Source organism: Anser anser (assembly GCF_964211835.1).
Source record: "Anser anser genome assembly, chromosome: 8".
In the NCBI taxonomy this organism is placed as follows: domain Eukaryota; kingdom Metazoa; phylum Chordata; class Aves; order Anseriformes; family Anatidae; genus Anser; species Anser anser.
Window position 1 is genome coordinate 19651666 of NC_139728.1, and position 18930 is coordinate 19670595.

General features: G+C 36.1%; 1 protein-coding gene across 9 annotated transcripts in view; it reads left to right on the plus strand.

Moving 5' to 3' along the window:
- Positions 1–18930, plus strand: part of ADGRL4 (adhesion G protein-coupled receptor L4) — an 89730-nt gene that overhangs the window by 56332 nt on the left and 14468 nt on the right. For 5 of the 9 annotated variants that reach the window (XM_083846433.1, XM_083846432.1, XM_083846434.1 and 2 more), the window contains 10 exons: positions 3361–3516; positions 4037–4107; positions 5858–6031; positions 6121–6304; positions 8607–8723; positions 9861–10054; positions 11354–11524; positions 13065–13268; positions 14280–14500; positions 14600–14666. In XM_083846433.1, coding sequence (XP_083702559.1) covers positions 3361–3516; positions 4037–4107; positions 5858–6031; positions 6121–6304; positions 8607–8723; positions 9861–10054; positions 11354–11524; positions 13065–13268; positions 14280–14500; positions 14600–14666 — 1559 coding nt within the window. The remainder of the gene's footprint in view (positions 1–3360; positions 3517–4036; positions 4108–5857; positions 6032–6120; positions 6305–8606; positions 8724–9860; positions 10055–11353; positions 11525–13064; positions 13269–14279; positions 14501–14599; positions 14667–18930) is intronic. The other 4 variants (XM_083846437.1, XM_083846440.1, XM_083846439.1 and 1 more) reach the window with 2 other exon arrangements.

Consider the following 18930-nt stretch of genomic DNA (forward strand, 5'->3'; position numbering starts at 1 on the left):
TCTTCTGTTTAAAAAGCTGCTGTTCTTCAACCTTTGCTCAGGAATGTTGTCTGTGAAGACTGCTCACACAAGCCTTGGCAGCCCAGTCCTGCTCCCATAGCAGATCAAGGAGGATGGTTTGAGATCCTAGCCTGAAAGCTCCAGTGAAATTGAATTGCTGAAAGCACTGACAAGCTGTTGTCCATGTGTGGTCCAACAATTGCATATTTGTTTAAAATGGCATAGCTACAAAATATAAAGAAACAAAAACCTACAGCTACTGCACGGAATATTTCAAAGCAGGAACTTAAAAGCAGCATTCTTGCAACTGTCACAAATCATTGGCTGCCCCTGAAAATCTCATTGATTTATAAGGAATATGAATCTGATTAGTACCTTGCAAGATCAGGCATATTGCCTTTTAATTTTTTCATCCAGAAGATTTTTTCACTGGGAAATAGTAAATTAGATAGGCATGATATGGACTCATTCCATATGGGCAACTCAACTGCAGAAAGTCTATTTGCATATACTCGACAGGGTGTCTCTATCCGACTTTAAATAGCCATCCTGTTGCCAGAGATGTGCCTTGGTGCTTGAGTTTCTGCTGTTATTTTGGATAATCCTGCTTTCTCATTAAAATCTCCATTACACTTAATATGTGCTATAATTACAAAAAGAAGGGTAATTTGTATGAATGCCCAATAATGACAAATAAATGATTTATCAAACTAAGCTCATGAAAAGCAAATTATCATTATAATTTTGAAATACTTGGAACATTAAATCACATGGAAACCTGATACCTAGCAATGGCAATCTGGAAAGTATTCAAATATTTGTATATTTGGAAGTCATTTTAAGTTTTAGCAAAGCTTGTTTTCATTTGCTGGTGTTTTAGAACTGTGTTACATACATACTGAATATTCTGTTAAGACAAACTGATCCTCCTTCATGTAGCTGACAAGTCCAGAGAAATCTTAACATAAAGCTGATGTGTTTTCTTGTTATGCAAACTGGTGTCGTCATGTTTTTCACCCTTGGCACTTCAATTCACTCAAAGTTTGTCTGCTTCACACTGAGTCATGCAACAAGGTACTGAGAGGCAATTGTTTCAAAAGGAGCTTTATAATTTACTGATGTGAGAGGTTATTTAAATGCCAGGAGCAAGAACTGTAGCCTTTATCTTTAAATGACAGCATTTAATTATGAGGTAGCCTGTATCATATTTTTTTCCCCCTTTTCTTCACTTTTTCCAGATTCATTGAGGTATAATATGATTAGCCCTGTGATGATGAGTACTGAGGCCACAGGAACCGTCCAGATTCGTATAAGAAAAAACTCATCTCCTGAAAGAGAAACATAAGCAGCTGGGGGCATTAACTATGGAAACAACTTATCATCCTAGTGCAGATAATAATAATTTAGCCTCATTCTGTAAGCTTCATGCTTATGCCCACCCACTCAAGCACAGATTCCTTCATGACTCTCCCAGAAGAGCAGAGGTGGTTTGCTGGGGAGGGAAATGCTCTTCCAGCCCTACCATGCTTCAATCATCAGTGCCCTTCCAGCTGCACCATGCTGTCATCTCAATGGCTTTTCAAGGGAAGCTTCTGAACCCCTGGTTGAAAATGAAGCATTTCAGGTGCAAAGGGGAGCTACTGCTAAGTGAGAAAAATAGGGATGTGAAAGTGAGGTGGGACCTCAGGCCATCTCCTTGCACCCCAGGGAGACATTTATGGTTAAAAGCAGAAGACAGGGAGCTGGAAAATTAAGCACAAAACAACAAAAAGTGTGTGGTTGCAGGAACTTACAGGTTGTTGGGATATTCCACTAAAAGTTCAAACATAGTTTGCAGTTACCTCATATTAGGGGAGAAAAAAATTAATCTGATTGTTTCTGGAGGCTCTCTTGCCATTAGTAAGAAATGTTTTACAAACTTACCAAAAATGTTGTCCAAAAAAGCAGATGGCCCCCAGATACCTTTCAGACATCTTTCTGCATTCCCTGGATACATCCACAGGCATGCAGTGTATTTTTCTAGTCTCCCAAAATTTCTGTTTCTCTAGCAACCTTATTTCACATACATTATTGCTCTTTTTGTTTTATTCCATTTTGAAAACCACTAGCAATCTTGTATCAAAAGAGTATGAAAATAGTTCCTGTATGCGAATGGTACATTTCCAGCCCCCTGTATCTTCTGTTTGTTTGATCTTAAAAGCTGTCTGGCTGCATAAAGGCCTCCTATCAATTCATGTAGCCGTTATCCTCCAACAATCAGCTCATCAGTTCTCCTTTTTTTTTTCACCAATTTCTTACCCAAGCTCATTGTCAACCCAGATCTTAACGTGGTTTGTCTTCTTCTCCGGTTCATCTGTTCTCCTCTCTACTTCTACCTTGCCTTGGTTCAGTTCTCAGCCTATTTTCCTCCCGGTCTGCTCCTTAAAATCTGTTCATCTGTCACTTCATTTTTCAACTCTTTTTGTCAGATATACCTGTCCCAACACTGTTCACTTTTTTCTCCTTTCCAGCACAGCATTTCACAGCCCATTACTTCACTCGTCAGAATTATATGGTGTTGTTCCCAGTTTACTTTCTCCAGTGAATCCATTGAGTTATTTGATCTCTGTCATCAGCCAACCAAATAATGCAAAATAATCCCTACTGCAGCCAGAGAGTCAGTGCCCAGCCCTCCTAAACTGATCAATTTGTGGATTCCCTTACCAGAAATCATGAGGTTTGCTCTTGGACGCCCCACATGGTTACTGAACCTGTCTACCTAGCAGCAAATTATTTAGAAGGGCAAAAGCCATTTTAGGCATATGCAATTTAACTGTGGATTAAATTAAAAAAAAAAAAAAAAAAGACATGGCAAGTGTTTTAAAGGGCACAGAGCTTAAATCTTAGATTAATGAGATGTATAGAGTGATCTTTTGTAGCATCTTTTTAAAGCCGTGACTTAAAAGAAAAGACTGCTGTTTTCTTCCTCTTTACTAACTGAATAGTAAGGCTGAGAAAATCTATTTAGTCTAATCTCTGGAAAATGGATTTCAGATAATTTGCATCATGCCGTGTATTTTGTTATGATAGAATTAACATTTAAACTTATGGTTTTAAAATATGAACAATACAGTATTATATAGTAATAAATGTGGTGGTATAAAAATATGATCAATTATGATTTATCCTTCTAATCCGTAAGTATTATAATTGGCAGGTGTTTTGCCATTAAGTTTTCCTTTTTAGTTTTTGCTTTTTTTTTTCTTCCATGAAATTTTATTATGAAACCACTTGCAGTATGCAGGGCTATTATCAACAAAGCAGCAAGGTGTTAGTCTGTAAATACTTAATAAAAAATTCAATTTCTTACGATATTTGCAGATGTAGATGAGTGCAGCAATGAAGGAACTGTTGCCTGTGGAGCTCATGCAAAATGTGAAAACGTGGATGGAGGGTTTAACTGCTCCTGTAAGGAAGGTTATCAACCATCCACAGGAAAATTGCAGTTTAAGCCAAATGATGGCACTTCCTGCCAAGGTACATGATATTATAAAGGTTTATGTGTTATTATAGAGCTACGTCTTCTGAGAAACCCACCAGTGTCTCTTTATCTTCTGTTAGATTAATCAGTGAGACATAAAAAAGAGGCAAGGCAGTCACATCTACATTTCCTGAGAATAGAATCATTTTATAAATGTATTTTTGCTAACCAGAATGGTGAAATCCATTTGGAATAATGGATATCTCCTCACAGCCATCAGACCTGTATTCCTCTGTAAAACTGAGCTCTTTGTGGAAGTCCCAAAGAATGGGGCCAAACTTTCTACCAGAGAAAAGCAAAAGCTCAGGTTCCAACCCAGTGCTGCTTCAGTGTTGAACAAGCAGCAAATGTGGCCAAGGCCAAGTCTTAGTGGTTGAATTTTGAGACAGAAGAGCATGTGCATGGATTCAGAATGCTGGTGGTTTGGGGAGTTGCTGAGACAAGAGTTCTTACGATGAGTATATATTGAATATTAATTAAACTGCAATATATAATTGATTTCTTTTTAACTTACAGAAAATCCGAAGGCCAAGTGTGAGTTATACAAAGACTGTATATCTGAACATATTAATAGAACCTTAGCTGGAGTAAGTAGCATTGGTTTATAGATTAATTTGCAAATCCTTTAATTGTTTCTGTTTGAAACTGTTATTTCATTTATAATAGTTCTTAAGGAGCATTTAACGAATGCTTGAAGAATACAATTGGACTTAAGCATGTTTACAGAAGTCTTTTTAATAATTTCAAATTATTTGAACTGGGTTCCATGTTCCAATCATGGTAATAACTTGCTGGGAATCTGTGTGTTCAGTTTCAACAAAGTGAGTCATGATGCATGGAAAATTCAGAAGTGTGGTAATCACTCAACTCTTTCTGTAATTTCTGAAATTACACATTGCTGCAGGTACTGATGTGCAATTATTTGCTTGTTCAGAGTGAAAGGCAGCAAGATAGGTTACAAAAGCAATGTCAACAAGTGACAAAATAGAACAATAACATCCTGGTACGCTAGTATATTTGCTTCTCAAAGCATAGTATGTAAAGTGGCACAGACATTATAAGACTGAAAGACTCAGGATTGTAGATTCTTTCAATAGAAACTGAGATTTCCTGATGCAAATAAAATAAATAAATAAATAAATAAATAAAGTAGTATTTATTAGTCTACAACTATAGTAATGTCTAATTTAAAATGATAAATGAAACATAAGCATAAATAAATTAAAACCAATTGTATATGTTTGCATTTTATATTAGTCTGTTTGCCTAAGTTACCAGATTCAGAAAGATATTAAATTAAAAGCTTCTATTTGCCTACGTTATCTTAAAGTGCTTTGTGTGTTAACCAACAATATAGTACATCATATTAATATGCGTACAATATTTACTTGCAAAGACATGGTGAATGCCAACATCAGGATCATTAGAGAGAGACTTTTTTTAATGTGTGGTCAAACTAAAGTCAAATCAAAGCAGTAAGTCAAAACACCTCAGTTTTATGTAAATAACTGTTCCAGATTTTACCCTATTTTTTAGCCTGTGTTCTAGTTCTACTCAGATGCAACCAAAGACAAAGCAAAACCCACAAAAGCTACTCAGTAGCAGAGACTAGGTCTTAGGAAATCCTATGTTGAGAGTGTTTTTGGATCAATAACTTCTCATTAGATTTCAGTATCAGGAAGTATGAATTCTTTTCTTGTTCATCCATGACACTGGAAACTGCAGTCTCAATCTACATCTCACCCTCTTTAGCCTATTACTTTTTAAACTAACCGTTTTATGTAAGTACATTTAGTAGTTCATAAATTTTAAATGATGAGGGTGAAACAGGCGGTAGAGTTCCACTGAACTCCATGCTTTATGATCTGCATTTGAAAAAAAAAAAAAAAACACCACCAAAAAACATACAAACACTGCCCATCTGCTCCCACATCTTCAGCTAAATTTTAATAGAAAAGAGTCAACTGAGTTACCATATCATTGACATTTAATTATTTTTGCAGAACATTTACTAGTCCATTTTGGAGCATTATGCTAAATAAAACTGAGCTGCAGTAGTGATAAAAAGAAAAAAAAAAAGTGTAATGATAGCACACAAATTCTTTTTTTACCATAGTTGCTTGTTAGGGTTATACCAGACATCTCTTTTTTTTCGCTTTTTTTTTTTTTTTTAATTTGTTAAACTCTTGCTTTAAATAGTGATGCTTTTTATGCACAAGCATCTTATATGCCTTCTGTTATTTTTAATTTGCAGAAATCAGTTATTTGCACAGGGCTTACTTTCACACACAGAGGCTTTACCTGTTTTATTAACATGTAGGTTCCTGTATTTTTCAGATTAGTCATTTAAAAACACCCCTGGAAATGCTGCAAGAAATTAATAAGAATACTTTGGGACCACTGTTACCTGTAGATGTGATTTCATATGTTGAAGCATTATCTTATTCATCGCTGAATACCATGCATTACTCAGTTCCTGACAATGAGGCACTTCGTAATACAACCATTAATGTGAGTGGATCAAGCCTTAAAGATGTGCTTTTCTTTCCTTTACAAGTAGTGTATGACTCTTACACTTAAAAATATTATTTTATTTACAGGTTTTGGTTAACACTGTGAATAATTTTTTACAAAAAGACAAAATCACAGTCTGGGAAGCCCTTCCTGTAGACAACCAAAGACAGAGCCTGACTAAGCTGCTGCATACTGCAGAACAAGCAACACTTCTCATGTCACAGAACTTCAAAAAGACAACACAGCTAGATGCTAATGCAAGTGACATAGGTAAGATAAAGAAAATTAATCTAAGGTATACTTTAGATGTGAATTACACTGAGGAGTTTTTCAGCACAATTATAAAGATTAGAAATGGTGTTATGTGAAACACACAGGTGTTAATTTGTATGAATTTCATAACTAACACCTGACTTTCAGTATAGGTATCATAATTTTCAAAGATTGAACATTTAAGCCCAGAAAAAAACCTTGAGAGGCTGTGGGAAGTTGTCTTTTCAGATTCTCTTTCAATCTCTCATTATAGTCACACTGTTGTAATAAGTATGGATTCATCTTACGTGCCCAAAAATATCCTGAACATTATATTCAGAGAAACTGCAGCAGAAGCTGGATTTGCTCTTTTAAAGCTTTTTGGCTCTTTTTGGTTCATTGAAAGTATTGTAAATAAACTTGGAATAAGAATGTGAGTCAGATCTTTTGTGGCCTTGTTTTCAAAGAAATTTCTAATTTTAAGAGAAATTTCAGAGGACAAGAATTGGTATATTATATCTTAATATAAAGATATCTTGGGTATATTATATCTATTGGGTATATTATATCTACAGTATCTTAACTGCACCATTTTGCTCTCTACCTTCTCCCTGTATGCTAATTTCTTCACACTAAATCTTACCAGTTTTCCTAGGATCCAGAGTAAGGCTAATACCATACACTTTTGAAAACCATACTCTAATAAAACATTGTCAATTTCTTTGCCTATGGTTACTCATTCAATTTTGTTTTTCTGAATGTGACCAAACTGGATCTGACCTGATTTCAGATTTTAGATTCAGTACAGTCCTTCACTGTCTCTTACTTGTTTGCTATATCATAAAATCACTTGAAGGGAAAGATCGGCCTTTTGTTCTAAGGCAGATCAAGCCAACTGTTCTTCTCTCACCTTTCTGAAATTAAATTAGCAACAATGATCCAGAAAAAAAAAAAATAGGGAGTGATTTGTTCTGTGGAATAAACTCTGTAGAAACAGAATTACTTAAGTTTGGAATAGTTCTGGGTCTGCACTGCAGCAGATCCAGAATGGTGCCAGGAGCTTTTCTCTTCCTCCTCCACCCTGGCTGGAGGCACAGGCTCTCATGACCATGGAGCTGAGTTTCATGAAGGTGGAGAGGAGAGAGAAGTCAGGTGCCACTTCTGGTGGTAGCATAGACGGCACTTAGACCAAGGTGACAAAAATAAATAAATACATAAGGAAGAAGAAAAGAAAAAATAATAATAATGGGAACGGGAAAGAATCTCCATGTCAAATTCTTGATCATTTTCTGGCTTATCTTGTTCCAAGGTAAGAAATTCTATAAGCTCTTTTCCAAATTAGTCCCAAACACTGAAATTGTTTGCTACTGTTTCTCAGCATTAATATATTTTCTGTGGGGCTCATATATGCCCCACATATCTATTTTGGAACAAGACTACAATGTTACCTCTCTCTCTCTCTCCCCATTACTTTTTATGGTGCAAGCTTGAACTGCAAGCTTTTCAAAACTCTAGCTGCAAAAAATTATTTCTTATGTCCTCCCAAACATTTTCTGACAGCTGGTCTATCGAATAGCTCATATTACTTTTGTGTGCTGTGCTATAAGCAATGCAGATGGTCTAACTTAGTGATAGTCCTCCATCAGTCAAGTTTTAGATTTGTTTGTTGTTATTTAATTTAGTTTTTTAAAAAAGACCTGATTGACTTTTTTTTGTTCCCATCCTGGGTGATTGAAACTCAGCACTATAATGAACCAAGTAAATAGCTGGATGTCCTCTAATGTAGTTTTTGTCCTGAGGGGTGATGCTTGTTTGTTTGCTTTTTGACAAGACACATCATTATTTCATGGTGCAATGTGCATTTGGTAGCATGGATAGATAACTATAAAATATATATGTTTCAAAAATTGGCTTTTATCAAAAGTTACTATTCAGTAGAGAATTTTATGCTTTGCTTTTTATAATTGTGATTTGTGGTCCCTTTCAGAAATGCATTTTTAATAAAGCAATAGTTCTTCCTAAAGTAACCTACATTATTCTTTCCAGTGCCTAATTTAATGCAAGGTAAATAAAAGACTATATTTTTCATGGAAAGAGTAAAAAGTATGAGACCAAAATGTATGCATGGAAATAACAAAATCTAGAGGTTTAAGCAAACATGCTATATTAATAGCATTTTTCTTGAAAAGTTTGGCACTGTGATATATTCTTAAAATTCACAGTAATTATACAATGGAATAGCACATTTATTAACCCAACTGTAAATTATCTTAGACCATAAAGTAGCTGTGATTTGTACAGTATTTTTCTTCTTTTGCAGCACTCAAGGTTTTCGCTTTTGATTCACACCACATGAAACACATTCACCCTCATGTATACACAGGGGGAGATTATGTAAAAATCTCCCCAAAAAAGAGAGAGGACTCTCATCCCAATGGTAAGAAACAAAGATTAGAGAGCCAGGGGGGTTAATAAATGCCTTGGATAGATTGTACCCACTAGTAAATACCCAAATGTGCAGTTTACCAAGACTGAGATGCAGCCCTATTAATTAAAGAGTCAAGGCATTTTTATCACCATTTCACCTACCCCTTTTTTATCTCAACATTGATATTTCTACTGTTATTTCCAGTGACACAATGAGCATCTCACAGGGAGGACCCATTAGTTTTATAACTGGTTATTGGTACCAGGGATCTGAATTTTACACTTTTCTTACCCAGGGATCTGCTGTCTGACTTTGGACCAGGCCTTTCAGCTCCCTGTGTCACTCCAAAAATTGGACCATCTTTTTTATGTAGAGAATAGCTCATTAATACAAGAATGTGTTCCCCAGTGTCAAAACCAACAGGCTCAGATCTTGGCTTGGACCTCAAAGTGCTACAGAAATGGCTTATAGCTCATGATAGTCTATCACTAAAATAAAATGAATGTGTTTAAAAAGCTTCAGAATGAATGCACCTAAACCAATGAACACCAAATATATATATATACACTTATATACACTTATATATATTTTAACTCTTAATCTTCCAGATAATCCAAGCCTCACTACCTATCAGCACCTAAAATTAAGTTTATCTTGGTACAGGGAAGAGAAGCATGGCATTTTTTCTGACCAGTATTGCACCCTAAAATAATTTTGCTTTCTTTTTTCTTGTGTCATCTTCTAGCTTGACTGTAATGGAAGTCAAAGCAAGCCATGTGCTTCAGAGGGGCCCAGGTCTGAGCCCTATTTGTTCATGAGACCTGATACCACGTGTGCATCCAATTGCTGTACAGCAGCAAGCATATATATTACTCTAGAAAAAAATATATATGCATATATATCTAATTAGAATTTCCAGCGTGAACACACATTTTTAATTCTAATGGCAGTTGCATTGTTTTAAATAAAGCTATATTTCATTCTCTAAAACATTTTTATAAGTATTCCACAAAGATTCCATCTGTTTTGCATATTTTATGCAATAGCAGTAATAATGTCTATTGTTTATTGTTTCCTTAATGTCTTCAATTTTGTTCTTCTATAAAAAAACCACAAACTACTAAACATGGTCTGTTTGATTGATAGGCACTGTTGCAGTTGTCTTTCTGCGGTATAGCAATATTGGTTCTTTGCTTTCATCGCCTAAAAACCGCTCCTCGAAAGATAGTTCAGAGCAGAGGCAGACAGTAAGCTCATCAGTTATAGCTGTTGCAATTAGCTCAAATCCACCTACGCTCTATGAGCTCGAGAAAATAACATTTACCTTAAAGTATGCCAAGGTAAGTTTGTTTTTTTTATTATCAACTTCAAAACAAAACAGTAGCTAATTGTAGTGTGTTATGTAACCATACCTGCAGTGTATGATACATTGAGACATAATTCTGTTATTTGCTCTTGTGAGTTTAATCATGTTAGAGAAATAAATGACAATCTCAAATGTGGCATCCTAAGTGCAATATACTAAATACTATACTGCTGGAAGGTTCTACTAGACTAAAGCAAGGAGAACAATACCATCTTTGCTGGACTGCAGTATGAATAAAATGCAGTTGCCTGAAGTAGAGAATATTACAGGTTCCTCACTATTTAGGTCTTTTTTTTTTTTTCTGAAATTTTATCAGATAATTAAACATACATACTGGGAAAAAAAAAAAAAAAAAGAAAGAAGAAGAAGAAGCAATGCTTCAAAAATAATTCAAAAAGTTATCTTGCACCTAGGAGGTAATGGCAAAACCAATAGTATAGCACCCTTGCTATTTCTGAAATCTGAATACATTATTCTAAAACTGAAAGTTTTACTTCCAGTATACACAGATTTTGCTTGCTTTACTTGTATGTGAAGAATATTCTTACATGGAATGAAGACCTATCTCAAACATAACAAGAAAGTGACTCTATACAGGGAGGTGGACAGAAGGACGAAGTGTTAACCTTGATTGCCTAGCTTTTAAATGAGTTACTTGCCTTGTAATATTTGAGGTAGTGATCACATTTCTATAAATGTGCATATATTTATATGGCATCTATTATAGTGGGGACCTGATCTTTGACTAATGTTAGAATGCACTATCAGTAATAAATAATATTAATGATCTTATTCACCCCTGTCATCACACCTGATACACCAGGTGTGATATGACCCTGGCTTTCTCCCAGATTACTTTGTAAAATGCACAGAATAAGTCTCAATTTTGGAACTGCTCATTTGGAAGGGGCTCCAAACAGGACAAGCAATGTGGCTGTAACCTTGGGGTTTAGTCCATGTTCAGCAGGTGCAGGAGGATATATACAGTTTTCAGTAGGTAAAAATTCCAGCACCTTGGCAAGTGCCAGAAGGGTTCAGTAATCTGATTAGCCTGCATGTTTGGTGGGATGTTAGCTGTGTGAATAAAATGCTTCCTTTCTGAGCCATATTTTAATTGCTTGGAATAGGCCTTACTGAATGTGCTTTTTGTTTCCCAACCTTCCAATAGTAACATGCAATTTTTAATGAATTGTGCTGGGTAATGTAAGAAAGGTCTCTTGATGGGAAATATCCTGCCTTTTGCCATCAGTAAAACATCTTGTTTCTGTTCCAGACTGCAGATAAAGATATTAAATGTGCATTTTGGAACTACTCAGCAGACACAATGAATGGCAACTGGGCTACAGAAGGCTGTGAGCTGACACATTCCAACTCCACTCATATCTCATGCAAATGTAATCATCTGACTCATTTTGCTGTTTTGATGTCCTCAGGTGGCTCTGTTGTAAGTGCTATTTTAATTTAGTGTTTTACCCCATACTTTCTTCCATCTTCATTTGTTATTTTTTATTGCAGTGCAATTTATGTACTTTTCCCCCTTTAGATTTTTTTTTTTTGTTGTTCAACAAACACACAATTGTGCACAGGGCAAACAAAATTCCTCCCATATGTGTTTGAATTTCCGTATGTCCTCTCTGCAGTATTACAGAGCAGTGATGCAGCAAAGGATCTTGTTCCAAACACACAGTCTGTTGTGCTTATTTTTGGTGCATTGCTTTTAATTTTAAATCCCACTTTAAGACTACCTTGGGATTTAACTGGCATTCATTGGTGGTCAGTAACCATATGGTCCACAGTTTCTCTCGCACAAAACTTTGCCACCCATTTGTCTAACCTTGGCATCTATAAACTCCTTTAAATGCTCTCCTGAGAGTTTGCAATAGCATTATCAGAAGAGCATAATCAACAGTAAAAGGAATGAATTTTATGACCATTAAACATGGACACTCATGACTAACACAAATTGTGAGAATGACTACTCAGTTTCTGACCGTCTTACATTAAGAGGCCCCATAGATTTCCAAGGTGTATGTGGGGATCCGCAGGAGCTTGGGTCCTGCCTCAGGAGGCAGTTTTATAAGTTATCAGAACTGACTGCAAGCAGAACATTAGCATGAATATACTGTATTGAGACAGTTCTCTCATGCTGTGAATTTCATGCTGATAGAGGCTGTTTCCTGCTTGCTAAATAGCATCCTAAGTCTTCAGTTCAAATTTAAGACCTTTGCAGGTACTTATATAGTTATTTGGAAAAGGAAGGATGGGAGGATGATAATCTCTGGTCCTTTATTTAGGAAAAAAAAATACTTAGATGTATTTTGGGACGGCTGAATGCTATCCTTATGCTGATGAGCAGTCATGTATTTCAGAGATTTTTTGTGCGAATACCAAGCAGCAAATGTGACTGTGTTTCTATACAGAAAATACTCACATCCAATATTAAAATAGCCTGTGTTTGTTTAGAGAACATTCACGTTACATATCTGGAATAGCATTTGTTTGAAGTGATTGTTATTTCAGAGTCTTGTTTTGATCATGTTGTAAATTCAGTAAGACGGTTATTCAATTTTGCTTATCTAAGTCACTGTTGTGATAAGTCCTTTTATATTAGAAAATGTTCATGTCATATTAATATATGTCCTACTGCCAGTGTGTTCGTCATTCACTAAAATGATCTGATTTTAAAATCATATTAGGAGATACTGATATTAATAAAGTTTTGGTAGAAAATATCAGAAAATGCAAGAACAGTAACATATATAGTTCATTACTAATTTCCCCTACAGTTATATCTGCCTCGCAAAAAAAAAAAAAAAAAAAAAAAATTAGATTATCCAAAGTGTACATTTAGACTGAAGCTCTACAAATATTTTTGATTAATATTTTGTGAAAAAAGAAGAAAAAAATCTGTATTATAGAATGTGGTTTTTCTTGAGAATGTACAAAGCTATTCTTTTAAATGTTATATTATAATTTTCCCCCAGGGTGTTACAAATTATAACATTCTTACAAGAATCACTCAGCTAGGAATAATTATTTCGTTGATTTGCCTCTCCATGTGCATTTTTACATTCTGGTTCTTCAGTGAAATTCAAAGCACTAGAACTACAATTCACAAAAACCTCTGCTGCAGCCTTTTCCTGGCGGAACTTATTTTTCTGATTGGAATTAATATGAACAATAATAAGGTGGGTATTTTTCACTTGTTGTGGCTTGACTTTGTGCTGTAAAGTAAATATACAGTATGAGATACCATCTTCCACCTACTTCCAGTTCCTTCTAGTATCAGTATGAATATTCTAGTGACACTGGCTTCTTAGTCTAGTAACAGGAAATATAAAACAGTCACCTGAGCTTGCTGTTATCTGGAGTAGAGCTGTCATCTGTGCTGATGTAAATTGACTTTGCTCCATGGGTTTCGTTTAAACTTTGTCACTTTAACCGAGACCATGGACTCAATGCGTTTGGTATTTTCCCATCTGTTTAAATGCTGTATAAACCAATGATAGTGGCTGTCTGGATGATAATTTTCCCTAAAAGCCAGGCCAGAGATACAGTCCCAAGGTAGACTTTGCAACATAGCACTGTTGGCTGAGGAACTTTTGCTTTCTAAATGTAAGGTCTTGAATCCTTGTCACTTTTCATACAAGTAGAATCGTTAATTCTTCCATCTCAGATTAGTTTTAAGAAATTTAATTATACATAAGTTATCAAAAAATAAATAAATAAAAATAGAAGTAAAAATAAAAATAAAAATAAATAAAAATTAAAATTAAAATTAAAAAATAAAAACATAAAAATTAAAAAAATAAATAAATAAAAATAAAAATAAGCTTGTGAAGCCTATTTGTGTTGTTATCAAAATCATAAAAATAAGCTTTATCTAGATCAGCAAAGCATGTAGACTACTCAGGTGTAACCGTGGAATCAACCTTGTCAGTTTATTTACACAGTTTTTCTGGGAAGGCATGCTTCCATTTTAAAAGTTGAATGTTATCCTCTTATTTTACTATTTGCTACAGAAAACACTAATGAACAAGTGTTCTTGAGGGTACAGGTCAAGTTCCTGTCAATCAGCCTTACATCTGTGTTGTTGGGCCACCACTTGAGCATTGCTAGGTTGCTGTGCTTATGCTGTAATATTAAGAAAGACATACTAATAGAATTATGACTCTTGCTTTCTCTGATTGAATTTCTAGCTCTTCTGTTCAATTACTGCTGGATTACTCCATTATTTCCTTCTAGCTGCTTTTGCATGGATGTGCATTGAAGGTATTCACCTCTACCTTATAGTTGTGGGAGTCATCTACAACAAGGGTTTCTTGCACAAGAATTTTTATGTCTTTGGCTACGTTAGTCCGGCTGTGGTTGTTGGGATCTCTGCTGCACTGGGATACAAGTACTATGGCACCACAGAAGTGTAAGCTGCTGTTTTTGATTTCAAATCAACATACGTGAGAATGCAATAGTCACAACAGCCTTGCACATTTCAAGATGTTTTGTGCTGTTTATTTTTCAGATGTTGGCTCAGCACAAAGAATAACTTTATATGGAGTTTTATAGGACCAGCATGTCTAATAATTCTTGTAAGTATAATTTTCATTTTTTATTGTAGTACATAAAACCAATAATAAAAGGTGTTTAATAATCACCCACCCATTGCCAGCATAGCTGTGAGTGCTAATTATAGGGCAGAATTGGCTAATTTAGACCCTTTTATAGTGTCTCTAAATTATTTATATGCTGTACGTCTAAATACTTCACTAGCCTGAAAAAAATGAATGTTTGACAAAAAAAGCTCAATATAAGATCAGAGCTTTTTTTTTTCCTCACTTGTTTTCTTATTTTTCAATCCAATGGTTTGAGAAAAGCATATTTAAGAAGTAGTATCTTTGTATGTCATTGGCATCTCAGCATGGCTCGGCAGGAGGTGTACACAGACACTGTACTAGCAGACAGATAATCTGGTTTTTCAAATGTTGTATGACTTAATCTCTTATCAGTGATCGGTCATCTTTGTAAGATTAGACTGTCATCTTTATGGTTTTATCACTCGCATGTACCCTGTCATCATCAAAGCTATTTTAAACTAAATTGCGACGTCAGAGAAAAGAACCCGCTATTTCACATGGGCAGACAAGTCAAGTATTGATAGCCCTATTTCAGCTGTGAAGAAGGCCTTTTTAATTCTTATTGGAAGTGGTTTCAAACCTGCAAATTTGGCAGGTATTATATGTTCCATTCTGAATCAAGACATTTTTGGTGCCTCAAGAGCATTTCTAAGTGCTATAAAGTTTAACAAACCATTCCAACTGTAATGGGGCATTATTTTGTATGACTAGGTTGACAGTGATCGGGCAATAGCTGGAGCTAACAGAAGGAGAAGGTACAATGGTGAAGCCTTATAACATCTACGGTCAAGTCAATAACAACCCTTCCTTGCTTTTTAAGCTGATGGTGATAAATGTGAGGATTTGTATAAGGAAGAAGTGGCAGGGCCCGACACACACAAGATGATAGTAAAACAGTTTTATTTCAGGGCATTACATGTTTCAAAGATGAATAAAGTATCAAGTATAACTCTGGTCCAATTCCATCCCAAGCTCCTACTGTAGGCTGGAGGTAGGCTGGGAGCAGCCTGCCAGAGGAAACCACAAGGTGATGCCTCCCCACTTCACCCTGCTGGTTAGCACAGCAGAATTCCAGAGAGGCAAGGTGCTGCAACCTCCCTCTGCTTTGTGCTTCTGGGGTCAGATGGCACTGACAGGTTAATAAGGGTGAAGACCAGCATTTTCTGAAAATTCTTACAGTTCTTAAGTTTAAGTTGGCAATATCCTTTTACATCTTTGGACCTTATCTCTTTCTTCCATGAAGTCAGCTTGCATTGTCGAGATTTTTTCTTGTTGCTTTCCTTCCTATACCTCATCTGCCTTCAGGTGAAGATTTATGACCACTGACATATAACTGCACTGTTAGTACAAGAAAGCTATGCTATCAAATCATTAAAAATGGCCAAAATGTATACATCTGCAACCTTGTTTTCAGCTCCAGATGAGCTGTGCCTGATACGGGACCCTAGGTACACAGTACAGAGGCAGAACAGGTCTGTGTTGGCTCTGAGGTAAGTCTAGCTGGCTGCAGAGGCACATCCTGCAAGCTGGACTTTGAAGTCCAAAGCCTTTCGCTGAGGCTACAGACAACTCTTGTGAAGCAACAGAAGTAGGTACTGGTCCTATGTACAGATGAACTCTTCCTATGGAAGAGAATAGCAGACAACTGGTGTCTTTTTTTTCCTGTTCCCTTGCCTAAGTTAAGCCACATAAAGGGGCTGTAGCTGGACTGGAAACAGCCCTTCAATTTTTTTTCTATGTTTGGCTATGTTATAGAAACATTTTGTGAATACTTGTTTTCATAGTATTATTTCTCTTCATAACCATGTACATGTGCACTACTACACTGGGGAGGAAACGCACCCCATTTTCAGTGAGCTGCTTAGCCTGCTGTGTGGTTGTTTTTTTCTGGGGGGAGCTTTGACTACTTGTTTTTAAGGGACAATTGCAAATGGAAGCCTCACCTGCAAGAGGGAGGTTTTCAAATCGGGCCGAGAGCTAGCTCTGTCCTATCCAAGTTATTCTCTGTGGAAAATATGGAAAACCTTGTGAAAATAGGTATTAACTTTAGATGATGAAGTTGGTGTTAAATGTCTGTTCTGTGGAATGCGCGCTGGTGACATTATTTCTGTTTCCATTGTCCAGCCTTCCTGTTGACTGCACTGCATGGGCACTGTGACAAAGACTAAACTCTTTCCAAGGTAGTGCCAATCAGGAAGTCCTTTTAATTACATATGCCTATCTTTCTAAGATTCCCAACTTGCCCATAGCTAACTAAAGGGGAAAAAGGAAAAAAAATAGAAAAAAAAAAAAAGACTAATTAAGACTAATTCCTCTGGAAAGGAATGTTATTTTTGTTCTGTGATAACCAGATAGAGGACCTCAAGTAGAAAACCACAAACTCCGGCAGCTTCAAGCTCACCTTTATTTCTGAGATTCATCTGCTAATGGCATTGATTCTACAGGTTTTCCAAGATAGCCTGGAGAGTTTGGACAGAAAAACTCCGGAGAGCCACTCACTGCAAAGCTGATTCTTGCACAAAAACATTAAACTCATTGTCAGCACAAAAGCCCACATACTCAAATGGTGCTTTCAGTTTCTGTGAATGGGGCCCCAGGAGATTTGTGGTTTGGATTATACTGGAATATGCTGTTGAAACAGCATGTAAATGATGAAGAACAGATCTGGTTCTGTACCAGTGGATTTTCTGTCTCCAGGCACGTTGTTTCAAATACATGCTTGGGCTTTAAATCTGCAGTAATAATAGCGAAGCATAAGGAGCTCAAGTGTTTATCAGGAGTACAAACTAAGTTCTCCTCTGATTGCCTAAGCAGTAAGACTACTTCTGAAGGTGTTTGCTTATTAATATTATGGTCCGATTAGAATTCTTAAGTGTAAAGCAATGGCCTTATGGATCCCATCTAAAAATTATTATTATTATTAGATTGGTGACCGTACATGAAAAAGAGTAGGTCAGAAGCTCTTTAGCAAAGAAAGGGTATCTTAAACCTTTGTAAAGCAAGCTGCAAGCTGAAGATAATTTCCACAACTTATTTCTTTCTCCTAATGCTTGTAATCTTTAGAACCACAACCATTTTAGCTAAAACTATGCAGTAGATTAGATCAAAGCATAAAAGTGTGGTGAAATTATTTATAAAGTGTTTAAACTTTTTAATAGAAAAGTGAATTTATCACAAGCTTTAAGGGACAAACACTCACACACACCACAACCTATGCCTGATTGAGGCAAATATAAATATAAGCTCCAGAGATAAAAGGTAGGAAAGAGAAAAAAAAATCCCTAGAACATTTTCTTTTCTTTTGTAATACACTCTTACAATAATAATCTCCCTGTAATAGGAAGTGTCTAGAATTGAAATAACCATTTTTCTGCAGGGTAATGCAGCTGCAGTTTTGATGAACGTGTAATGTCAGCCAAAAACAGACACCTTCCCATTGTACAGGCCTTCTGCGAGGCTTTTCCCACCTCTCATGACTGCATACTCTGCATTGAGTGGGAGCAGATACATGTAAGGGCTTTCTTCCACATCGCTGACATTTGTGGGAACTTTGTCTTTCAAACACCTTGGATATGTACCTCCATTCATACCTACTGTGAGGAACAGCTATATGGTAGATGTCCAACCAGTGGCAGAAATTATGCTGTTTGGAAAGGCTGGACAAAGACTATTAATGCTGTACTTACCCAAAGTCTATGAGCCATTAACAGGAAAATTTGGAAGAGAATCACTGCTACTCTGTGTGTAATGGTAGAGGACCCTTTTAATATGCCTCTTTCTGACAACATTCTCTCAAAATCTGTTTAGTTGAGCTTTGTGCAAAAAGTTCAAAGGAACACATGATATCTTGATTTGCACCTTTGCAGTATTGACAGAGATATGCAGGCTTGACTGTTCCACCCACTATCATTGCCACAATAAATTGGCATACCCTTGTGAGGAACCATGACTCAGAAGTTTGACATGTAACATTAACAGGAGTAATTTGCCATATAACAGTACAAATCTATCAGTATTTTTTGTTGAGACCACCTCTGTAATGACAAAATACAGACTTGTTCTTTGAGGTTGGAACATCCAAAATTGCACACCATCCAAATAATCCTGTATGTGGCTTTTATGCAAACATCCTAGCACTGTGCAGTTAAGGGGTTGCTCTTGTATGCTCTTCCTTGTTTTACTCCTCTAATGTGTGTTTTCAGGGACCTTGAAGGTGTCT